Raw genomic sequence first — 26,443 nt, 5'->3', positions numbered from 1 at the left:
ATGCAAAGAAGCTTGAGCCCGGGAGTTAGAAGGTGACAGCTCTACCACAGCTACAATAGCCCATTTCAAGAACGCAACCATTCCGAAGCTATTTTCACACATGATAAGCCCCGCTCCAATACATAATCGATGCAAATATACACCATTGACAATGTACTGAAACTTTCAATCAAGCAGTAGTGCAACACTTGATTGACGCGTGTTTAGTAAGTTTTTAAATAATCGTATTGAATTAGATGGATATTTCCTATCGAGGACAGGGGAACGAAAAGGTAAATAAACTTAACTGAGCGTAGGTTAGAACAGTCGGCACCACATGCAACGGATAGGAACTTGAACATTTTCACTCAATGCACTTTTCAACATCGTTTGTGTACTTTCAAATTAACACTTTTTAAAAATGAAATTGTAAATTTATAACATTTTCACTAGAACGAAAACGATGCAGCAAAACAAAAACGCGTCATCATCGATAGTATCATCAATTCAGCAGGAGGCAATAATTTTCCTCAAAATCATCCCCATCAAGATGAAGATGAATATTGATATTGACAACAACACAGCCACGAATGATCAAAAACAAATGTTAACTCTGATACTCAGAGGTTGCCTTGATCAAGAGATTGTTTTTACCAAGGTGGCTACATATAGGTGTTCTAATGTGTCAAATTCGTGATTCAGCCATATTGGATTTTTGTATGGGACAGCGACCAAGTTTGTTTACAATTTGCTCTAAAACCGCATTTCCCCCCCCCCCCCCCGCGACCTCCTCGCCTATATAGTGACAAAGCTGTATCACCATTTATATACCCACCATGGTTTTTACGTCGAAATTCAAATTCATGCTGGTAGTTGGTCTATCTGTAAAGGTTGTCTTTATTATCAGCTAAGTTGAGTTAGAAGCAATGATTTTTATCAGCACTGGTCTGCACTACAATCAACCTAAAAATAGCTGGAACGTCAATCGGCAGTTGAAACACCGACAAACCGACGTGACACTCGTTTCCAGGCCATGACCAAAATTATGAAACGGACAATTTGAATGTCGGGTGATCGCAAATGTCAAATTGAACATGACAGAGTGACAATCGGCGACGTTCAATGTTTGACATTGACATTGCATTGACCATCTTGTGGAATCGATGTGTAAACATAAACAGAGAAAAGTTGCAACTTATGCAGAATGTGTCGGTTTAGCGACGTTTATGGTTTGCTGGGAAAACTTATTTTCGGAAATTCGGGGCCGCTGTGGGAGTCATACGATACTCCAGATTCTGTACAGTTTGGTGCAGTGTTCAAATATGGTTGCGTTGAAGCTTTTGGTTGTCCTAGAAAAGGGGAAGCGAATCGGGAGCCAAGTCTACGTAACCCACTTCCGATCCAAAAACCAGACGGTAATTCGGTAAATTCTGGCTTAGTCAACGTCATCCCCCGGGCACTCAGATCGGACAGTATTCCCACAAAACAGCTACCCTGAGGAAGGCACATTGGAAGTAGTCAACAATTCTTTTCCTTCTGCCAGTTTCTCTTACAGTCGAACCAACAATCAATACGAAACTAACGATTTTAAATTGGCTCACTACTTGCATAGCCTATTGGTCCCAAGCAAACGATTAACGTACCCCAAATTCTAGTACTACGCAATGTTTGTTTTGATTCGCTATGAAAGTTTGACAGATAAAATGAGGGGTTATTGGTTTTTCTTATGTTTCGAGGGGTGAATCGATTAGCTTGGGACCGAAGAGAGTACCAGAGCTGAGCCAAAAAGTTGAGAACGTTATTTCGGGACCTTCTAGTCTTACAGTTACCTCTATGGTCGAACCCGATTGCGGAACTATTCTTGTTTCTTTCCTTGAAGGTAGGTATTAAAGGGTGTCCACGATGAAATTGCCACACACAAAATTCATTAGCAAAATTCGAGTTTTCTTCCGATTGCCATCAAATTTTCAGGGATTGAGAAATAACTATTAAACTTCATTTTACCATTTTACTCGTATTTTATTTACAGTCCATACGCAAATGCCCGCACCTTGGCCTTAACCCCGGCCATAAGATTCTGCACAACCTGAGAATCAACCGTTTTTTGCATGTAAACCCATACTTTCTTCAGTTCCTCGACTGTCTTCACTACCTTAGGTCGTTTAAGAAGGTGCTGCTTCATAATCACCCAGTACTTCTCGATGGGGCGGAGCTCCGGAGTGTTGGGAGGGTTGAACATTTTCGGCACGAAATTGACCTTATTGTCCGCATACCACTTCAGCACGTCCTTGGAGTAGTGGCATGAGGCCAAATCCGGCCAGAAGATTGTTGGGACGTTGTGGGCCTTCAGGAGAGGAAGCAGCCACTTCTGGAGGCACTCTTTTATGTACACCTGTCCGTTCATCGTGTCCTGGGTCACGAAAGGTGCACTCCGCTTCCCGCACGTGCAGATGGCTTGCCAAACCAGGAATTTCTTCGCAAATTTGGACATCTTCTGAGTGCGGACATGCTTCGGAACGCTGAACTTATCCTTGGCCGTGAAAAACAGGTTGCCGGGGATCTGTTTGAAGTCGGCCTTCACATATGTTTCGTCGTTCATGATGCAGCATTCAACTTTCGTCAGCATGTTGAGGTACAACTTCCTGGCACGGGTTTTGGCGGACTTGTTTTGCTTCTCGTCGCGATTAGGGGCCTTTTGTACCTTGAACGTTCGAAGCCCAGCCTTAGTTTTGGCCTTGTGGACAAAACTTCGGCTTAGGTGCAGCTTCTTAGCCACATCCCTAACGGAGGCGTTCGGATTTCGGTTGAAGGCCCCAACTACGCGGTTGTGATTTTTGGTGTTGTACGGAATACTTTTTCCTTCACTTCTGGGCTTCCGATCGGTGGTCAACCGTTCCTCGAACCGCTTAATCACTCGCGACACCGTGGAATTCGCGATTCCCAACGTTTTAGCGATGAAACGATGCGAGAGATCCTTGTTCTCGTGATGAATGCGCAAGATTTTATCACGCACGAGCTGTTCTTTCGACTCCATTTCCGCGAGTTTTGATCACAGGACTTTAAAACTTGCAGGATGTAAATAATGCACTATGAACTAAATCCACCCAAATTTTCATTAAATTCTACGCAACGGTTAAAAAGTTAGAGCAATTTCATAGTGTGGCAATTTCATCGTGGACACCCTTTAGTAATCCTATGTACAGAGATTCGTGGGAATATTATAAGATGTATTGGCAACGTGATTTGTTTTGTTTACAAAAGCTGCCAACACTTGCCGTGGAGCAAAATGTGTCAGCTTTGTGCGTGGCTTTATCGTTGTCTACGCTACGAGTTGGTTTGTTTACTTTGTTTGAATTCTCAGTGAACTGGTAAATTTTGAATAACATTTATTGAATATGATGTGCATGGTCAATTGTTGCCCTATCCGCGGTCGTTGAAGTGCAACGAAGTGTAACAATGTGAGTAAAACAGGTATGACAGCAAATCAATGTAGCCATAATCGAAATTACTGTTGTATCTATGTATGTTATTGGGTAAAATAAAACCCTAGAAAGAGTAAGAGGTTGTATCCTAGACACGACCGTAGATTTGACGTAGGATTACGTGCTCGGTATCAATATTCGGCGACTGTGTTAGGGAAACCACTTTTTCTCATCACGGAAACGCCTCGTTTTCTGATGACAAAATTACGCATCACGCAACCTTACCTTAATTCGAAGTGTTTCTGGTTAAGGTGAAAATGGATCGGTTCAGACTGACTTACTTCATCAATTTTTTACAAAATAACGCAACGCTCAATCGGAAAAGCTCTTCTGTGCAAAATTAAAAAAAAAAAACTTAAATAGCTATCTCTAGCAATTTTCACAAGAATGATTTATTGTTTGGGTTTTCTGAAAACCATTCTCAATGCTCAATTTTAGGACCACAATCAAAGTGGTCGCTAACTTTGCTCATCAATTACACAAGTATTTAGAATGGAAGGTCATATTTGACTTCCGTAGATCGTTTCACAATATTGTTAGGAACATTTCCTCCGGAGACATTATTTCAATACAAACAATTTTTTTGTAACGCAACCCCAAGCACTAGATTTCGTTTTCATAAGCCTGAACTTCCCTTTCCTGAACTTCGACAGGACTTTCCCGAAGTTCGGCAGGACTTCCCTGAATATTGGTAGGACTTTCCTGAAGTTCGTCAAAACTTCTCTGTACTTCGGCAGAACTTCACTGAACTTCGGCAGAACTTCCACAGGACTTCTCTGAACTTCAGCAAGACTGCCCTGATTTCCAATAATTTAAATGGCAGGAATTCCCTGAACTTCGGCAGGCCTTCCCTGAACATCGGCAGGAATCTCCCGAAGTTCAGCAGACCTTCCATGAATGTTGGCAGGACTTCCCTGAATTTCGGCAGGACTTTCCCGAAGTTTAGCAGGCCTTCCCTGAATATTGGAATATTGGTAGGACTTTCCTGAAGTTCGTCAAAACTTCTCTGTACTTCGGCAGAACTTCACTGAACTTCGGCAGAACTTCCACAGGACTTCCCTGAACTTCGGTAGGACTTTCCAGAAGTTCAACAGGCCTTCCCCTAACATTATAAAGACTTCCCTGAAGTTCGTAAAAATTTTCCTGAGCTTCGACAGAACTTTTCTGAACTTCCACAAAACTTCTCTGACCTTCGGGAGGACTTCCCTGTACTTCAGCAGCACTTCCCTGATTTCCGAGAATTGAAATGGCAGGACTTTCCTGGACTAGTAGAACTTCTCTGAACTTCGGCAAATAGTTCCTGACCTTCGGCAGAACTTATCTGAACTTCGACAGAGTTCTCTGACCTTCGGCAGGACTTCCCTGTACTTCAGCAGTACTTCCCTGATTTCCGAGAATTGAAATAGCAGGACTTTCCTGAACTTCGGCAAATCTTTCCCGACCTTCAGTAGAACTTCCCTTAACTTCGGCAGAATTTTTTCTGAACTTCGGCAGGACTACACTGAACTTCAGCAGGACTTCCCTTAACTTCTACAGGCCTTAACTGAACTAAGACAGGACTTTCCTGAACTTCGGCAGGACTTTCCTGAACTTCGGCAGAACTTTTGAGAACTTCCGCAAAACTTCCCTGAACTTCGGCAGAGTTCTCTAATCTTCGGCAGGACTTCCCTGTACTTCAGCAGTACTTCCTTGATATCCGAGAATTGAAATGGCAGGACTTTCCTAAACTTCGGCAGAACTTTCCTGAACTTCGGCAGAACTTCTCTGAACCTCGGCAGAACTTCGCTGAACTTCAGCAGGACTTGCCTGAACTTCTACAGGCCTTCCCTGAACTACGACAGGACCTTCCTGAACTTCGGCAGAACTTCTCTGAACTTCCACAGGACTTCCCTGAACTTCGGAAGGACTTTCCTGATTTTTGGCAGGGCTTCCTTGAACTTTGGCAAGACTTCCCTGAAATTCAGCAGAACTTCCCTGAACTTTATCAGGACTTCCCTGAAGTTCGGCAGGCCTTCGCTGAACTTGGAATTGAAGTTTTAATTTTAGTAGTAGAATTATTATAATAAGAGGAAATGGCTCTAATGTTGGCCTATGGATCTAAGAGCACCAAGGGCCCAAAGCTAAAAATTTGCTATAAAATCATTGGAACGGTACTAATGGATATTGTTAGTCGATTGCTGAATTTATGTAAAGGGTGATACGGTCAAAATTTGGTCAAGGGAAAACGCGTGTAAATCGGTGAAATCGTTTATTTAAAAATCAAATTAAATTTCTTTTTCAAGTTCAATTAGTATAAAATTCAGGAAAAATATTCAGTTAGGCTTCCGCTTTTCCAAATCCGAATTGCCGGGCCTTACGCTTGACCCCTGCCATCAGATTTTGTACAGCCACCTTGTCCACCTTCTTCGCCGCAGAAAGCCAGTTTGCCTTGAATTGCTGCTCGCCCTTAGCAGTTTTTTGGTCTTCTTTAGGTTCCGCTTGACAATAGCCCAGTATTTCTCAATTGGGCGGAGCTCATGCGTGTTGGGAGGGTTCTTGTCCTTGGGAACCACCTGCACGTTGTTGGCGGCGTACCACTCCATGGCCTTTTTACCATAATGGCAAGATGCCAAATCCGGCCAAAACAGTACGGAACAACCGTGTTTCTTCAGGAAAGGCAGCAGACGTTTATTCAAACACTCTTTCACGTAAATTTCTTGGTTGACAGTCCCGGAAGCTATGAAAATGCTGCTTTTCAAGCCACAGGTACAGATGGCTTGCCAAACCAGATATTTCTTTGCGAACTTTGACAGTTTCATGTGCTTGAAAACATCTGCTACCTTTCCCCTTCCTTTTGCCGTATAAAACTCCTGTCCCGGAAGCTGCTTGTAGTCGGCTTTGACGTAGGTTTCGTCGTCCATTACCACGCAGTCAAACTTCGTCAGCATCGTCGTGCACAGCCTCCGGGATCGCGCTTTGGCCGTCGTATTTTGTTTATCATCGCGATTTGGAGTCACTACCTTCTTGTTAGTCGATAGTCCGGCTCGTTTTTTGGCTCGATGCACGGTTGTAGACGATACACCCAGCTTATTTGCGGCATCTCGGAGAGAGAGGTTAGGGTTTCGCTTGAAACTACCGGCAACTCTCTTTGTCGTCTCAGCGGCTTCCGGTTTTCGATTTCCCCCCGATCCAGACTTCCTGGCTGTCGACAAACGTTCCCCAAACACTTTAATTACATTTGTAACGGTTGATTTGGCAACTTTTAGCGATTTTGCCAACTTTGCGTGCGAGTAGCTCGGATTTTCGCGATGCGCGAGCAAAATTTTGATACGCTGCTCTTCTTGCTTGGACGACATTTTGACAACTGAAGAGTGAATTCCAAAATCAAAATAGGAGCAACATTCTACACACACACACCTTCAAAATGAGGGGTGTTCAGGTTTTTTAAATGCAAAATTGAAAGAAATACGTCAAGTTGATATTGACCAAATTTTGACCGTATCACCCTTTATGGGCCCAAATTGAGGGCATTTAGGCCGACATTGCATCAATTTCCCCTATACAATAATATTGTATTTACGAATATGGTCAAAATTTCAATAATTCCCATTTGGCTAATTAGAAAATTGGTGCATTTTGAATTTGGGTGTGGTTCGAACGGGTGTGCAGTCAATTTCAACGGAAAAGCGTCTGTTCGTGCAGGCGACTACTACTGCCTGTACTCTTAACATAAAGTAACTACTGTACCAACGCATAGATGTCACCACTTGTCCCCGTATCATTGTCATTACTTTTGTAGTTTCCTTGTTATGTTACAATAAATAAACGTTTATAGCCCTCATACCTCCGCCATGGCAGGACGGTAAAATAATCGTTCTCGTTTCAATATCTCCTTTTATCACACAACGTAAAAGTCGGGTCCTATCCGTGCGCGATCAGCGTCGTTTTATCGTGAGGGTTGATTAATGCTGAGCTATAAGGGTGTTCAACATGAATGAAGCTGGCGAGCTGTATGTTGTTTGCAACGATAGTGACGCGCTTGGCCCACAGAAACTCACGAAGAGCTACTGAATCCGATCAGTAGCGGTTCGGCTTCTTCCTCCTTCTTGGGTGAATCGAGGGCTCTTGATTGCAGCCTTGATATCCAGGTGCTTGCGGGGAACCTTTCGTTGTGTACTGCAGAAAAATATACAACGCCACGCGCCGAAAGCACTGCTGCTGCTTCTGCTGCTGATGACGACGGCCGGACACCACCACTCACCACACGCGGTGATTGAATAAATGGAATTCGATTTTGAAATCTGTGTTAGGGAAAGTGCTTTTCACAGGCAATCGGTGATATTTTTTTAATTATCATAGCAACAGTTTTAGAACGTAGAAAAATTTCCTATAGATTTGCGTATTAAGAATTAAAATCCATCATCTCTGGATCAAAATCAAAACACTGTCATGCCACGAGTGGCTTAGGATTTTGAAATTTCACCCCAATGTTGCCTTAAAAATACATAGTATCCGATTGATGACCTTGACAAAAGTCCAGAAAATACCCTTTTAACTAATTTATGGTGGTCTCGAAAAGGACCGTTTTGTCGTGATAGTTAAGTAATGCTGTGCGGCGGCGGCAAATGCAAAGTTTAGGCGAAGTTGCTTCTCGGTCAGTAACAGACTTTTCATGTTTGTCAGAAAGATAAGAACATCGTTGAACAAAGTTTCCGAGAACCACTGGACATCAATAAAATTTGAAATTATTATCGCTAGTACCAAAATACCAAAAATCAAAATTTGAAATTGTTATCACTAGTAGGTATGATAAGCTTTGTTGTTGTTGTTGTTTTGACAGAGCGATGTCCGTATTAACCAGTTATGAAATGATAGAAAAAAAATCACTTTTTCAACGGCATTTTCTTTGAACTTCCTCATATGTTATGTGGTTAAAAGCTCTGTCAAAAGCTGCCATCCCCTCACGATTTCCATTTCACTATCAACGATTCCATTAGTCCATTCCAACACAGAAAGCGTACAAATTTCACCACGCACCGCCGCCAATAAAGCAACCGAAAGTCGCCAGCAGATCCGGTCCATTTCCCATAACATCAATAAATCAATCTGCCATCATCGCTGCCACCACCACTTAAATGCGAGCCCCTGTTCGATCGATCCAAACAAATACCAATATTGTCGCCATCAATCGTCCCTCGTCTCGCATCTTAACTTGCAACAACATGCAACAAGAATGGCATTATTTATTAACAGATAGAAGAAAAAAAACACAAACCCGGGAAAACAAATAGGGGTATCACTCAACCGTCACCGCTCAGGGACACAGGGACGGGGAGACGGTGATACTCCGATTGAAATTCGATGCACATCGATCGGTGCCACTAAACAAAAGACAAAACACAATGATAGAGAAAGAAGAAACTTTTTCTTCCTCTCTTGCCATTGATATTCAATAAATCAAATAAACATCAATAGGGGAGACGTTTCGCTGCTGCCGTTGACTGTGGTATTGTTTTCAATTTGTTCCACCCACTTCCGTCAAACTGGCGTAGAAAGAAACGTCAACCCGGCGGCCGGGTGGGTGAATGATCGATCGACCGATCGTCGTAGTAGGCATTTCCCTGTTCGGCCGACTGCGGTGACTTGGATCGGGTAAATGTCAAGTTGCGAATTGTGAGAAATGTTAATTTTTCGAAAAATCGTTCCGTACAACACGTGTTAACAGTTTATCGCGCTGTCTCCAATCGGACCCACCGCAAACTATTGGATTCCACGTAGCGGTCATCGTCGTCGCCGAATGCAAATTATTAGGAACCTTATCAGCATGAACATTTTATGCAACCGAGTCATTGCACTCGTGCTTTTTCCCTTTCGCTGTGCTCCAGAGGCAATGGCTTCTATAGGATCTTTCTTCTGTGTTTCAATCCACCTCACGTCCCGATGATGCGATGCGATGCGATCTTGCGCGCTTCTGTGGCCACAGAGATGTAGGGGCAAATTAGCATAAATGGTTACCGCTCATCGGCTACCCAGTCCCAGCTGAAAGAGTGCAACCCCCCAGATGACGTTTCCGAGATAAGGCAAGAGTTTTATTTTGCTTTTTTACGATGCCGCTCCCACCACCACCACCGACGTAATGCGAAATTAGAAAAAGATCTAAGTAGACGCGGAAAGACATGAATCAGGCGAAAGAGTGGAGGATCTAGATCTGTGTATCTACATCTCTACACGGTCTGCTGTCAGTTGATGAGTGTGTGTGTGTATGTGATTCCAGTGAAAAATTGCTCAATTTGACGAAGGCGATTTATGAACGGCTGATGCGATCTCAAGACTCTTGGAACCATTTTGTCACGGGTAGGTTTTACGGCATGGATGAGCTTTTAATGTGGGTCTTGTCTGTTGTAATTATATCTTGAGAACAGATGAGAACAAATAGTTTAGCTGTAATTGGATGGAAATGAAGCAACTTGAGGGAGATTATTTTTATGGTACACAATAACGAAAGTCATAAATGTTCGGAGCTTCAATGCATTTTGAGCTGAAGCAAATCCGTTTGGAATAGTTTCAGAACATCTTTCAGCGCCATTCTTAAAGAAAGATCCTAAATCAGTAGTAGAACATTCCGGAATACTGTCAATTTGAACATTTATTGTTGTCAAAATCACAAGGAGTGAAAATACATTCCTGCATAAACAATAATTATAAGAAGCGCCCAACCACAAATTCGCGAAATCATACCAACTTTATGTGACATGGTCGTATTTATGGTGTCCCACATCAAATTGCATCACGGAAAAAAACGCTGTAGAAAATTACCCATTGGGTATTTTCTCTTGAAAATTTGGGTAGTAGTAGTTTAGAGTGTATTGTTTACACTGTATTTTTATCGCTGTCAGTTTTTCGAACGTTGGAAGAAATGGCGTCACCCGAAAAGCAACGTTGCGAATTGATTTTGTACAAGCACCTGGAAAATCCTCATCGAAAAACAACTCGTAATCGTGCAGTCAACGGTGAGTCGTGTGATTAAACGTTACTACGAAACTCTGAGCATCGAACGGAAGGAGAAATGCGGTCAGAATGGATGTTCTATTAGTGATCAGGATCACAAGCGTGTCGTGAAAGCGTTTAAGCGGAATCCCAATGCTTCGTTCAGGAATGTGGCCAAAAAGTTGAATCTGTCCAAGTCTTTCGTTCAGAGAGCCAAGGACCGGGAGGGACTGCAAACGTACAAAGTGCAGAAGACTCCAAATCGTGACGAACGGCAAAATACGGTGGGAAAGTCACGTGCCCGGAAACTGTACACCCAGATGCTGACTAAGCCTCATTGTCTCATCATGCATGATGAGACTTACGTCAAGGCGGACTTCCGGCAGCTTCCGGGGCTACTTTTCACCACCACCCAGCACAAATTTGATGTTCCGGAGGTTGTGAGGAAGCAGAAACTTTCAAAGATTGCCAAGAAATACATGATTTAGCAAGCGATCTGCTCATGTGGCAAACGGAGTGCGCCGTTCGAGACTACCGGGACTGTAAACGGGAAGATCTACTTCAAGGAGTGTCTACAGAAACGTCTGGTTCACGAGGGCCCTACGATCTTCTGGCCGGATCTAGTCGATCGGTTGATCTCAATCGCTTTCACTACGCCACAAATCCTGGATTAGTATTTTTCCGTGAATGGTGAACGTTGCTAGCATTCCAAGTGGATCAAACAAGCTCATGACGCAGCTCATGATTACTCGTTTGGTGAGTCTTCGTTCTCCTGACATGTACGGCATCAACTCGTCCCGTAGCTTCGCTAAAAACGTGAACTCGTCGCCATTCGGACACCAAGCTATGCCCAAGACTCGCTCTAGGCTCGTTCCCTTATCTTCCGTGAACTGCACACATTTTGCAGCCTTTGGCTGCCCCATGCTCTGGAGAACTTCGTTGGAGTTGGCCACCCAGTTCCGGATTTCGAAACCGACTTTCGAGTGTACGTATATCACATCCTGCGATCGTTTAACTGCCTGTTCTACTGTGTCCGTGCTGTCGAAGTAATCGTGAACATAGTGGTTCTCCACGATCGCCCTTGCCGCTTCCGGAAACTGCACTGCATACTCTCTCGCGTTGAGGTTCGTCGCACCAAACTTCATCACGTCTATGATGTAGACCTCGAATTCCTCCGCTGAACTTCCTCGGAAGACGAATCGTGACCGCTTATCGGCTTTACGGACCATCATTTGAAGATACATCTTCCTGATGTCACCTCCGAAACCCACTTCTCGCTCACGGAACTTCGATAATACGCTTGGGAGTGTAGTTAGCATGAGCGACACCCCATTTACTGCGGCCGCAGCGTCCAACACTAACTAGATTTTCCCTGGCTTCTTCAGATGTATCACTACACTCAATGGCAAATACCACACCTCATCCGGTTGGAACTCAGCTAGCTCAGACTTTGAAGCTACATGGATGTACCTCTTCTTAGTATAATAGGCCCCCTTACCTTGTCGTACAGGCTACGGTCTTTTACCAACCGTCTCTCTAGACAACGCAACCGTTTGACCGCCATCGGGTAGCTGTTAGGGAATCGTGGGTCGTCCTCTCTCCACAAAAGTCCCGTCTCAAAACGGATTCCAATTCTGATGGTCGTGCTGTGCAGGATCTCTTTCGCTCTCTTGTCTTCGCTGAATTCGGGAAGCAGTACTACGGAAATCGTAGATTCTTCCAGGGCGTAATGACTCCGTAAGAGGTCGTGCAAATCCTTGTTGGATACGATGTCGCAGCTGTGATGTCCAACTATTCCCGTTTCTGAGTGGCTTGAATGGGTAGGTCCGTAGATCGTCCATCCCAGCTTCGACTTGACGGCGATCGGTTCATCCGGTCGACCGACCCTGGATTCGATGGGCGCGTATAGATGGATGTCTTTCAGGCCGATGATGATTTGAGGAACTCCTCTGTGTAGGCCGGACACCGGTAAACGGCGAAGGTGGGGATGTTTGTTGACCACTTCTGACAAAGCTACGGTTTGTTGCGGTAGCGTCAGACTCTCGACCGTGTGGGCAGCCGTGATACGAAAACGTTGTAACGATCCTCGTGCGGAAATAAAGAGCTCCAACCTTCTCGAATCCTTCTCCAATCGGGTCACTCCTGCTGTCCACGTCACTCGAAGTGGTTGCACAACCCCCTTTGCTCGCAATAAGTTTTCCAACGTATACGAAGAACCGTCGTCCAGGAAAGCTATGGTGTCATCGGCAGAGCTTCCGTTGTAGAGTGTTACCGGAGTGCTCCGGTCTCCCATAAAGCATTTTTAGGGTTTCGATGATCTGCGGTACTGCTTTCGGGAGAAGCAACCTACAGCGCACTGACTCTAGTGCTTGGCCTTTCAAGCACTCCTGAAGCCGAGCCAAGTTCTCGATGTCGGAAAATCCACAAGCTTCATTTGATGTTTCATATGCGCTTATGAACGTCGGCCACTCTTCCAACATTCCGGAAAATACTGGCAGCTTCTTCCCCAGGAGTTGTCGAGCCGACAGTTGGCTCTTTGATGGCTGACGATGCAGATTCTTCGGATGCTTCTAGATGACAACCTCTTCTTCCGACGACCTTTTTTCCTCCTCTTCTGATTCTTCCGAATCCTTTTCGTCTTCTTCTGATCCGGACTTCTCCGAATCGATTTCCTCCTCTCCATCACTGGCGCTGGAACTATCTTCTTCTTCGCTGCTTTCCTTGACTTCGATTGACTGCTTCTTGCTCTTCATTTTCTTCGTACGCAAATCCGGATGCCCAAGTGGGGTTTTCATCTTGTGGGAACTGGAAAGCAAACCAGGTACACCACCAGCCGTTTTAGGAGTAGAATATTTACGATACGCTCCTCGAGGGTCTCCTTTGCTTGCATCTTTTGGATCAGCTTTCTCCAGGCGGTGTTTCTCCAACTTTTCCTTCTCGAACTTTCCTCTTACTGGCTTTTCCTTCTTCGTTTTCTTCTTCCTCTCATCTTCGTTCTTCGATGCGTGTTCACCTTCATCCTGTCCGCTTCCTTTTCCTGCATCCATCTTCACAGCCGTATCGATCTTCAATAGCTTTAATTTGTTCTGCACCTTCTTCAGCACTTGATCACGTTTCTTCCGGCGAGCTTCTTCTTCCGCTAACTCCTGTTCCAATTTCTCCTTCTCAAACGCTAACTCCATATCCCGTTTCTCTTTTTCTACTTGCTGGCGCAACAAAAACATTTTGCGCTGGTGTTCGAGTCGCTTTTTCCCAGGATCTTTTCGATCTCCAAAGCCTGCCGTTGCTCCTCTTTTAGCGCAGGTGGACCCGATTTATCCGCAGCTACTCCAATATACCCTTCACAGTACCAGGAGGCACCCTTAACTTCGTCCGTCACACCAGCGCACCCATAATGATACCATCTTTGGCAATGGTCACAAAATACCATCTCGTCTTCGGCGCTATCCGGCAGTTGGCATCCTGCACAACTGTAACCAGTCTTCTCCAGATCTGGTCCCTTCCTTCCAACAGTATTTCAATAAATTTACAATACAATTCCACATAAACTATATTATAATTTTACTTACGATAAATCCGAAAGTGGTACGGTTACTTCACCGAATCCTATACTGCAGATTAAACTATAGAAACGATTAATTTTAATATCTTCAATATTGTTTGATGCAACGCGCTTTTGCCATACAATGTTATTGATAACTATTTTCCTCAGTTTGTTTATCTTTTGTTTATCCTACTCTATCCATTCTCACACACTCAGGCTTTAAACCATTTGGTGGAATATTTTAACTTTTGGTTAAAATTTGACATATGGAAAGTTATCGATTAACCCTGCTATCCGAGCGTGGTTATTTCTGACAGACAAGAAGTTAAATGTTGACAACCGTGGCTGAGTTCTTCTCGAAAACCGGTCGATCGACTGCACAGGGATTTTCGAACATCAAGAATAACTTTCGAAATGTCACTTTTAACCACGAGTTAAATTTAACTCGACAAATGGTTCACAGCCTCACTCACCTTCGATTCCTTTCTGCTCGGTCCCTCACTGACATTTGGAATCAAGGTTACATGCGTTTCGCAGGTTGCTCACGTCGCAAGGTGTATCGATAGTGCTCGGCGGTGCGCACATCCAAATAAACTTCCAACGGGTCAGTGCAGTATGAGTTTGCATCCAAATGAGCACTAATATTGAGAGAACTATCAGGACTTGATTTGAAATGAATTCAATAATTCATTTTGCTGCATATCCATTTCTCCAATCGCAATCAAAAAAGAATCTTATCATTATCATAACCTTCAAAACAAACAGAACGTATCTAAAATCTTCATTTCTTTCTATCTTTTTTCAGGTCAGTGCAAAAATCGCCCCTCACCTAGTTACATATGGTAATTGGCAAGGTAAAATCATTCATTACTGCCCTATAGCCCCCAATAGCTGCTGGGTTCGTCTACCGTAATTGCTACATTCGAATCCCTCAGAGCAAATGATTACTTACACCCTAATGAATATTAAGTTTTTCCTGCAATACCAGTGCCACAGATGTCCAAGCCATTAAGCAGGGAAAAACAAACATTCATCGGCACGATGAAGCAAGTAAAAAGAACTAACCATAGCTACCAGCAATTTCAACCATCCGCAATCAGTGCGCATTTCTTGTGTATGTTTTCTCCGGTGCTGAATGCCAATCCAACGCCAATTAAATCATTCATTAAATACCACCTTATTTCTTACAACACACTCACCGTCGTCGCCACCGTCTTCTCCTGGCTGGAACCACTAGAGAAAGGGCAATAAACTTTGCGCATCACAAACCTGTCAGAACTCGTTTACGACAGCATCAATAATGCACGATTAATTCGAGTTCCTTCCCTCTGCTGACTTGAGATAAACTGTTCCGGCCGCCAGCCGGTTGGAACCTGATCAATTGAATTTCCTTCGCCATCCGCCGACGGGTTTCTCGCCACCATTCATTTAACGAACCGGGCCCGAGCTAATCCTATTAATTTTCGATTTATGTATCACAATCTAATAATAACCCTCTCGCCCGCTTGGGCGTTTTGCACCGATCTGACAGCACGCATAAATCATCGCAGTGCGCCACGACAAATGACCGCCTGCATGCATATGGATATCGGATTATGCTAAACAACCGAAAGGGCGATGAAAGCGAAATGCTGCTGCCTGCCTACTTTGATGGGCTTGTACGGTACGGATATAAGTGACATTGCGGTTCGTTGTTGGTCACTGTCATCATCGAACCAAAAGAAACGACAAAGAATGGTCAATTTCATGTTGATTTTCCATGCTCTGACACCTCGTGGCGAGACCGCAGTAGAAAGGTATCTGCTCTTCGAAGAAAATCTCTTGGAAATGTATATCTTCGTGGGTAGGCCTACGAAATGGAAAGTGAAGCGAATTATCTACCATCCAAGACGACGCAACGGCGTTGCACGAGGACGTGTCTTGTTAATGCTGTGTGGTTTACAAGGTTGCCAAAACTGTGGATCAATCTGGGCTTCTACAGATTATTCAGAGTATGAAAAACCAAGAATCTTTATTCACAGATCATAGATTTTTAGGTTTTAAAAAGATCACACAGATTTTAAAATTATGATCAAATATTCCAAAATTCATTTTCGTGAGGAGTACGACACATCCAAATCTCAATTTTAGATGGTTGATAAATTTGATGCTAGCGAATCAATCTACAAAAAATCTGTTTTATTCTTTTGCATCTAAATCTATCTACTCGCATCGGTCTTCACTTTTTTGCAGGAAATCTTCAAATCATCATCAATCGTAATCCTATCTATTAAGCACATCTTACAAAAGCAAAGCAAAATGTGTCCTGCATCTCATCCTGCATAGAGTCGCCCCCTCGCATTTTTGTCTAAGTCAATAGTAATTTATATTACATTCATTTTTATCAGTTTTAGTTTCATGATGAGACAAATTGCTTCACTTTGCTAAGAACATGTTTAATGGATTTAATTCATAAACTAAGAACACAGATATCATCACCGATTTTTAGGACAGAAAATAAGATGAAAAGATTTTTTGGAAAAAAAATCACAGATTTCCTTTTGGCAACCCTGCAACTACTGCAGCTCTCGTTGAAGAAAGTAAACAGCTCAGCAGCTTCTTCATTCTTCATTTGAGACAGAAAAAAATTGTTGATGCAGAAAATTAGCCATGGGAAATGACGATGACAACCTACCCTGTGCAGACGAGCGATAATTGAAACTCTGAAATGTGAGACCGGTACCGTCAGCATCTTGTTGGGTGTGGTCTATTTAATAGATGCTGGGTCATTGATCAGTCCACGAAGATTTTCCGCACTCTTCTCTTAAGGTCCAAACGCAATATGGGCGAAAGCGGAACGGAAACGGAAAGTTTGGCAGTTGTCACAAATGACATCAAAATACCTAACCAAAGTCGATTTGGTTCTAACTAAAGAGCCTGAATTTATAAAGAGGCGACATCTTATCCATTTGACAAGTCTTCTGCTCGATTGGAATGACGTTTCGTATGACTTTGACAGACAATCGATTGTTCCAATTTTGACATGTCGTCTCTTTATAAATTCAGGCCCTTTAGTTCTAACTAGTTTTCAATCCGTCAAGTTGGTTTACTCAGATTGGGCTTTTCCGCTCCCGCTTCCGCTGTCATTGCGCTTGGGCCTTTACCCGTAAATTTTGACACTTTTGGGTGGTTTGTTTTGGCTCCCATTCGTTGCCGTTCTCTTTAACTCACAGGAAAAATTATAGGGAACAAAAAGTGAGGTTAGGGACCGTGTACTGATTTATTAGCTTTGCCGAAAATCATTAGGTCTAACGTCATTGGGCCGAAGGCAGTGCTGTCATGGTAAATATCGATTAGAATCGTGTTACTCAATTATTCACTGATTTACAATCTCATACATGCAAGATTTTAAGGGGGTATTCCCGATCTTTTTTTTCAAAAAATCAAATTTTTTTTTTTCACGTTTTTTTGTACTTTAGACTATATACTTTCATCCCCCCAAGCCGTTTTCCGATCAGCGAATTCGGTGTCCAGGCATAGCTGACTAATGGTAAGAACCCCCAAATGGTTTTAACTAAAGTCAAAACTTTAAACGCGTTTTTCTCGAAACCACATTTTTTTTATCGGGCGAAGATTTTTCTCAGAAACTATAAGAGATATTGACTTGAATCTTTGCGCATTTTGTTCCTTATTAAATTCTTTGGAGCTTCTCCCACTTTCAGCCAAAAATATTAACATTTAACATTGTTTGAAGCACCTTAAAGCTGCAAAAAAGTGGGCTAAAAATCGTCTGTTTTTTCATATGGCCGCCATTTTGTTAATTTGCAAGATTTTTTGCTGCCAACGGGAGAAGCTCCAGAGAATCTTATGCAGATTATAATTTCATCACGAAATCTGTTTCAGATGAAGCCGTTCCAGAGAAAAGTCTTCGCCCGTCCAGGCGTTTGCGGCGAACAGGGGTCTGTTTGCCGCCATTTTGTGACGTCAATAATGTCTTTTTTTATGTCGAAATAAATTTATTTGTAAACTTTAATGTTCAATAAACAAGAATCCCAAAGAGTTAGGCGCATTACTATTCATTTTCCTTGAAAAAAAATTAATTGAAAAACAGGCCGAAAAAAGGCACAAGATTGGGAATACCCCCTTAACGCAAAAATGAAAACCTACATATGCTATAGCATAGAAAGATAAGCACATTACAAACAATAAATAATTCGACAGTGAGCATGCATAAGGGCATAAATACGATGATCGATTTTCTCTTGTGTTAATAACTCGCTAGAATTATCGTTTCTCGGTGCGTTTGCTATTGCTTTTGATAGCCAATACAACCTGTTACAACTCTGCATTGAACAAATTCTAGAAAATTGTTTCGCTTAGCTGTAGCAATGCAAAGAGAAAATCGATGAAGAGAATCGATCATCGCGTATACGCCCTTATGCATGCTCACTGTCGAATTTTCCTTGCGCCGAGTTAAAAAATAAATGTTTATCATTTATTTTCGTTATAGCGAGATTCGACAGTTGTTTTTGTTTTGAACCATCTGTCAAATTATAATTCCTTATGTAATTCAAGTAATTAGAATCTAATAAATAAATAATCTTAGAAACAAATCTGTCAATCATTTATTTTCGTTATAGCGAGATTCGACAGTTGTTTTTGTTTTGAACCATCTGTCAAATTATAATTCCTTATGTAATTCAAGTAATTAGAATCTAATAAATAAATAATCTTAGAAACAAATCTTAGTAATCAAAAGTAATGAAAGTGATCTAAAAGTAATGAATTAATTTTCATATTTGTTTAATAACCACCCAAGTAGCAATTTTGGTTTTATTAGGGTTCTGTAGATCATGTTTTAGGCTTGTAGAATGCTATAAACACTCTATAAATCTTGCAATGCTACTTGGGCATTACCATCACCTTCCCGGAAGACCCGAAAATTTATAATTTTCGGAATATTCCATGATTTCTCGGAACTTCTTGAAAGTTTGCTCTGGACTCCCGGACGATCAAAGAACATTGCCGAACATTTCGTACATTCCCAGAGTTTTTTGGAGCTTCTGTAAAGTTCCTACAATTTTCTTTTTGTTAGTTGAACTGCCTGACGTACACTGATCTCTACTGATGTTCTTGAAGCTACCCTAAAGTTCTCCCAAGTTTTCTGAAGCTCTTGGTGCGGCCCTTAAACTAATTGAACCGACCTGAAAATCTTTAAACTTCCCTGAAATTATCTGAAAATCTGTAAAATTCCTAAAAATGGCCAAAGTTTTTTGCTATTTTCCAGTGTCCTTGAAATACTTGGAACTCCTTAAAGTTTCTCAAAAATCGTTTAACGTTCATGGTGCTGTCGTGAATTTATCGAAACTAACCTTCACAGATCATTTAACATGACCGAAAGTCAGTTCTCTAGACCAAATTTCCCTCGGTTCACGGTAAGAAAAAAGTACCCAAAAGTATGTTCTTTTCACTCATCTCGGCACTATAGTGCAGGAACCCAAAAGTAGGTAAAGCGGGCCAAAGTAGTTTTCATTTACTTGTGTGAAATTCGTATGGAATTTTCCATTAGCTTTCTACCCAAGAGTAAGTTAGTTGTACCCAAAAGTAGGTAAACATGATTATACTCAACGTTGAGTTCCCACACTTTACTACCCCTGTTGGGTGGTTTTGCTCCTCCGTTGTTGACAACATTAGAAGGAGAAAAGGAGACAAACTAGTCAAAAGTAGGTAAAAGTGAACTGACCGTTGGGTACTTTTTACTTACCGTGTACACTCAATGACGTTTCATCGTTGTTGTTTAGGTTTACTGTAACTTTCTGTTTGTCATCATTTATGCCTAGATTTTCTATATCAGCTTCGGCTTTTGATGATAAAAATGCCACTGGATGTTCCTCCAGCAGCAAATCTCTCCAAGTTGCTCATGGCGAATCGAGCGTATTACGACCACAGAACCATCACTCTAAATCTCCGTTTACAAGAGCGGCGTAGTCAGTCTACTACTACTATTTCCTGGGAACGGAAGTGCGGCCGATTATGTACACTGAGATCAGCTACCAAAGAATACCGAATTTATGGAAACAAGGAGCTGATTTCGGTAGCGGTGGCCAGCAAGATCATCAATAAATGACTTGTCTCTCGTGTGAAATCAATTTTTGATTAAACGAATGCCAAAAATAGTCAACAACAACAACAAAACAACTGTTAGACTAAGTATAAGATTCGCAAATATCACACATATTAAAATATTTAATATTTCCACCATAGGTATTGATGCTGATACTTGGATCTGTCCCTCCCCTAGATCCGGACACATTTAAAACGCTACTATTAACGCATTTTTTGAGTAATTCTATTCCAAATTTCACTGAATCAAGCTGAGAGTGTATAGAATCACAGTAGGCATTGGTTGTCAGGATAAGTTCATTTGTTTACATCATACATCATTCAGTTTCGGTCTATCCGCTCAAGAGTTAGCAAAACTTTTGAACAGGCAGTTTTCGATCAAATTCCTGGGTAGGAATGTTATATCTCGGATGACCGGAAGAGTGCCCCGGAAAAATTTAAAATCAAAAAGACGTCGAAATTTCCCAAAAAGTTCCTTGTCTGGCAAGCCATCAGCAGTTGTGGACTGAAAAGCGAAACTTTCGTTACTTCTGGGACCATGAACCAGCAAATTTACCAAGAGGATTGCCTACGGAAGAGACTACTGCCTTTTCTGGAGCTGCCTCTACTCAAATTCCACCAAACAGTTGTGGAGCGGTGGTGGTGGCGTCACAGTGGGTCCCAAGGAGATGAATCTGGACCTAAGGCCAATTGAGGAATAGAATTCTCTGACGTTCGTGAATTGCACAAGTATTAGTACAGAACTTTGGGTAAATTCAAAGGTTTACTTTCACTAATACTTACAATTTATCCCAATTTCTGCACTAATACATGTGCATTTCACAAACGTCAGAGAAGCCTATGCTGGTCAATTGTGAAGCACATACTAAAAAAAGGGTGGAACCAAGAGGTAAGCTACTCAGCGCATTGTGCTGAAATTAGATTCGGCACAGCTTGGACACATCCATCGGCACACCTTCGGCACAATCTCGTAGACATTAGGTTGCTGTAAATAAAATAGGAGCACTGCTGGATAACTGTCATTGAAGTTGTTCACAACATTACGTGCTGTTTGACTATATAGTCAGGAACATCATCTAATTGAATGTACCAGAAGAACCCAGACCAGCAGTTCACTTACGAAATGTAGGTTCTAGAGTGGGCTCAAGAGAAAGAGGCAGTTAATCAGACCCCATTAGCACCCTTAATTCAAATAAAGCTGCAACTCACACAAAACAAACTACAGAAGTCTACTCATCATCCTCTATAGTCGGTCTCCAACAATGTTCCCCACCGGTTCCATCTCTTTCCGGCCGCTGATAGACCGTTGCTTTTCATAGCATGATACGCTAGGTTTCTGGTCTGCCTTTGGGGGCATTATTAAACCCAAAAACACAGAACATAAAACACCAACATTTCACACACCCGCCACTTCCCGCGTCATCCTCAATCCGATTTATCCTTGCGATTTCAAACCAAAACATTCAAGGTGTCAGAAATGCCGGGTTGCCGGGATGGGTATTTTACGAACAATCGCAGCTTGCTCTATGACCGGCACAATCGGCACACCAGCGGCACACTGACAAAAAAGATGACCCAAGATTGGTGTGCGGAGTGACCTACCCCTTGGGTGGAACTGAAATTAACCTGAAGGATTTCAAGCGGCAATGGAATTTGACAGCCAAACAAGTGGGAACATGGCTCGTGCAAAAGATGATGAACCGCGTACGGAAAAAAAAAGTTCGAGCAATGGCCTATGGTAAGAAGGAAGACTGAAACAATGGTCTTACAATAAACATGGTACCTACTAATGTTTAACTGCTGCTGTTACATTAAACCCCAACAAAATTTTCGTGTCCGGATTTTTTTTGTTTTCAACCTTTATCTCGCAGTCTGCTTAAGAAACTTCATATTCTCCTTTCATTCCTTGTATCTTCTTTAAAGTTCCTACAATTTGTGGACTGCTGCTTAAATTTCGGGAACTTCTCTCCAGTTCTCGGCACTCTTCTGTTGATGTCCCTTAATTTGCCATGAAATTGGTAAAATTGTTTTAAAGATCGCTAAACATCCCGAAGTTTTCGCCACCTCCGTGAATTTCTTGGATCTTTTGTGAAATTTCTGACATTTTTCATGATGTGACTATTTTGAATTTTCGGAACTTGGAACTTCACTTAAGTACTCGAAATTTACTTGCATCTCTCTGAACTTCCCTGAAGTTCCCGCGATTTTTTCTGATAATTTCAAGAACTGCTAGATGTTACATGACTTCCCTAAAGACCTTGAATCTCAACTGAAATTTTGGTAAATTCAATTGCAATTGAACGGCCATGAAGCTCTTTGATTCTACACTGAAATTTCCGAAGTTTTCCTGAAATCTTTGGAACCACCAGGCATGGAAAATCATTCATTTCGTGCATTCATTTACATTCATTTGCCCCTAACTTTTTTCATAAATTGAATTTTGCAAAATGATGTATGGAGCTTTTGTAGGTTTTGTTATTAACTACAAGTTTTGTTAACATTTCAAATCCGTATCTCTTATGCATGACGAACCAGAGCGAACAGAAACCACTACTGGTTTTCAGTGAATGTATTTTACATTCACTGAAAAACAGTAACAAGTTCTGCCCACTCTAATTCGTGATGCATAAGAGATACAGATTCCAGAACAAAAGTTGTAGCTAATAACAAAACCTACTAAAGCTCTATGCATCATTTTGCGGAATGCTGTTGATGATGAAAAAAGTTGGAGGCAAATGAATGTAAATGAATGCATGAAATGAATGTAAATGATTTTCCATGCCTGGGAACCACCCTGAAGTTTTCGGAGCTTCCTTTAAATTATTGGAATTATTATAAAATTATCGGAACTTCTTGAAGGTGTTTACAATATTTCTGAAGGATCTTTATTAAAGATCCCAAAATTTTCCTAACTGAGGGAGGAACTCCCTGCATCTTTCAAGATCTGTGGACTTTGTTCTTAGAACTTCTTGTTAGTTCCTGCTGTTTTTCTGAAGTTCTTCAAATTTTCATGAAGTTTTCGAAACTTCTATCAAGCTTCCAAATTTTTTCGAAGAATATATGGGAATTAATCGATGGCTGTAGGGCGGATTTCTTCTTCCTCATTTGATTGTAATTATATGGAATCGCTACCAAATAAGAGTGAGAGGTCCGTCCTACAGCCTATAAAATCCTATCCTATAAAATCCTATAAAATCCTATAAAATCCTATAAAATCCTATAAAATCCTATTTTTATACAGCCTATAAAAATTATATCGTCTTTCCTGTAGCCCAGATTCCTTAAGGTATTTATCTGAGGACTCGAGTTTTTCTCGTCCATTTTCTTGGAAACTCGATATAGTGTAGGAAGTGTGGCTTTGCCTATTTTTCACGGTAATCGAAGTACGAATTTGAAACATCAAAATCTTGCATGTGCTAATTAGTTGTGTTTAATTACAGTTATCTGAAAACAGTAGATTCCGTGCTAGTATTGTTACGGTAGTAAGTGAGAAAGCCATAAAAGAAAGGTAAAAGATTAGATTGTGCGTGCGGTGCGTTGTCTAACTGTCCGTTGTTAATCAGCCGTCGCCGCATTTTTCCTTTGGGTTATCCGTTGGCAAATTCGTTGGCCAACCGTCCAGTCGGCCAGCATGGACCACACCGTCAGCATCACGGCCAAAATAAACCATTCGTCGAAGTAGTCGAAGTAGAAGGTGAAGCAAATAATTCCACCGTTCCCGGGATAGTCTTCTCCCTGCTAAGTGGCTTAGTACAGCACTAGCAGCGGCAATGCGCGCAGTTGTGCGTATAGCAAACTCGACATCACCACTTCACCACTTCACCACCTCACCAACGAGGATCGCCGAAGTTCACCACGTTGAGTCCCCTTAATGGAGGTGTTTATACATCTGTGTGGATTTGCTAGCGCTAATGTACTAGCCAACAAGCACGGATTTCAGTTGCTCCTGAAATCTCATGCTGGTAGACGCTGATGATCTCCCAAGTAACAATTTTGGTTTTTTTAGGGTTCTGAAGAACTTGATTTACACTTGTAGCATGCTTTAAAACCACTTTAAAACATGCAATGTTTCTTGTGCTGTTTACATTATGCTAGTGAGCTTTTTTGCTAGCACCTAGCTCATTAGCGCTAGTGAAATAGCATAAAGGCCGGCGCACAATGCATACGTTTTCGGGTTTTTTGACAGATAATGCATGGGCTAACTGTCAAAAAACCTGAAAACGTATCCATTGTGCGCCGGCCTCAAGTGTAAACACCCCTTAAGCAAAAACCAGGTCTGTAAGTACCAAAGAGCTCTTTTCCTTTTGTCTTTGTGCACATGTGACCGGCGACCGATAATTGTCGTCCTAGATGATCGCCCCAATTTAAGTTGGTGTCATCGACTTGCCTGCGGGCTATTTGCAAGCGCTTTGTTTTTTGTTGACAATGGTCCGGGCCGAATAGAGTTAGACACGGACAGTAGATAGGGAGAACCAAATAGAATTTAGAATAATTAAAATGAATTTATGTAAATGAAAACCTATTTGAATTTTGAATATATTCCTTATTAGATACCCTATTCACTGACAATGAATCATGGTAGTTAGTTCCCTGAAAGATTTCCTATTGCGCACGCTGTTCAAAAATTGGCAGCGATGTAGTTTTGTGCATTTCTGTATGAAGGCAAAGTCCCCTTTCGTGATGGTGTCGCTTTCTAGCGTGAATAGCGAAAACTTCCAGTGATGATAACTGAAAGCTTGAAGGAGAACTTTGCTTGCCGTATGCTTAGGGTAGAGTTTGAGATGTTGTTCGTTCGGGTGTGATGAGATCTATGAGACAATAGCGGGTGAAGTTGGGGACAGCCGGACTGTTTTCTGACCCTTTTCAAGGAACAAACTGAGCCTACCTGTAGTAAGGTCTCATGTCGGGCAAACTAAACATTGACGATCGGTCCTCATTAGAGGTGGCGCATAAGCCGTTCGTTTAACAAAATCGGATGGGAAACGGTAGTCCCTGGTGGTCTCTTTGTGGATTAATCCTTTCATTTGGAAGTAGAACGCCAACCGTCACTGGACGATTTTGGGCGTGCTACAAACTTCTGTAAAACTCCTGCAATTTTCCTGAATTGATTTGAACTGCCCTGAACCTTTTATCTTCCCTAAGGTTCTCGAATTTTTCGTCAAGTCTAAGGACCTGCCCTGAAGCTATCGCAACCTAACATAACGTAATTCTTGACGATCTCTGAACTAGCTTGAAGTTTTGGGACCTTCAATTCAATTCCCTTGAAATTTTAATAACTTCTTGAAGGTTCCCGCAATTCTGTGGTTAAAGAACTAACATAAAGTTCTCAAAATTTTCCTGAAGTTCTCATACATTCATTAAAGAGTCCATGACGTTCATTGAAGTTTTTTGGACCTTGCTCTTGGAACATATGTATTCTACTTTTTTTTTAAGGTAATCGATCGGCTACGAAGTTCTCAAAACTTTCCTAAAGTTTCTAAAGTTTCCGGAACTATCTTAAAGTTTAAAAATGTATCCGGATGTTAATGGAGCTAAAGGGTGATACGGTCAAAATTTGGTCAAGGGAAAACGCGTGTAAATCGGTGAAATCGTTTATTTAAAAAATCAAATTAAATTTCTTTTTCAAGTTCAATTAGTATAAAATTCAGGAAAAATATTCAGTTAGGCTTCCGCTTTTCCAAATCCGAATTGCCGGGCCTTACGCTTGACCCCTGCCATCAGATTTTGTACAGCCACCTTGTCCACCTTCTTCGCCGCAGAAAGCCAGTTTGCCTTGAACTGCTGCTCGCCCTTAGCAGTTTTTTTGGTCTTCTTTAGGTTCCGCTTGACAATAGCCCAGTATTTCTCAATTGGGCGGAGCTCTGGCGTGTTGGGAGGGTTCTTGTCCTTGGGAACCACCTGCACGTTGTTGGCGGCGTACCACTCCATGACCTTTTTACCGTAATGGCAAGATGCCAAATCCGACCAAAACAGTACGGAACAACCGTGTTTCTTCAGGAAAGGCAGCAGACGTTTATTCAAACACTCTTTCACGTAAATTTCTTGGTTGACAGTCCCGGAAGCTATGAAAATGCTGCTTTTCAAGCCACAGGTACAGATGGCTTGCCAAACCAGATATTTCTTTGCGAACTTTGACAGTTTCATGTGCTTGAAAACATCTGCTACCTTTCCCCTTCCTTTTGCCGTATAAAACTCCTGTCCCGGAAGCTGCTTGTAGTCGGCTTTGACGTAGGTTTCGTCGTCCATTACCACGCAGTCAAACTTCGTCAGCATCGTCGTGTACAGCCTCCGGGATCGCGCTTTGGCCGTCGTATTTTGTTTATCATCGCGATTTGGAGTCACTACCTTCTTGTAAGTCGATAGTCCGGCT

At 42.1% G+C, this 26,443-nt stretch overlaps 2 protein-coding genes across 2 annotated transcripts in view; one reads left to right on the top strand and one right to left on the bottom strand.

The window, feature by feature from the left end:
- The window catches only part of dsx-c73A (doublesex cognate 73A), a 275,770-nt gene that overhangs the window by 156,973 nt on the left and 92,354 nt on the right, over positions 1-26,443 (top strand). The window lies entirely within an intron of this gene.
- On the bottom strand, positions 12,998-13,651 carry LOC135710028 (ESF1 homolog). Its single transcript, XM_065232482.1, has one exon. It carries the CDS (start codon positions 13,649-13,651, stop codon positions 12,998-13,000), a length of 654 nt encoding a protein of 217 aa, XP_065088554.1.

This window comes from Ochlerotatus camptorhynchus, unplaced genomic scaffold (genome assembly GCF_037179485.1).
Source record: "Ochlerotatus camptorhynchus isolate MF236.1 unplaced genomic scaffold, CSIRO-AGI_Acam_v1.1 ptg000370l, whole genome shotgun sequence".
Classification (NCBI taxonomy): domain Eukaryota; kingdom Metazoa; phylum Arthropoda; class Insecta; order Diptera; family Culicidae; genus Ochlerotatus; species Ochlerotatus camptorhynchus.
This window is presented reverse-complemented; position numbering and strand designations above follow the sequence as displayed.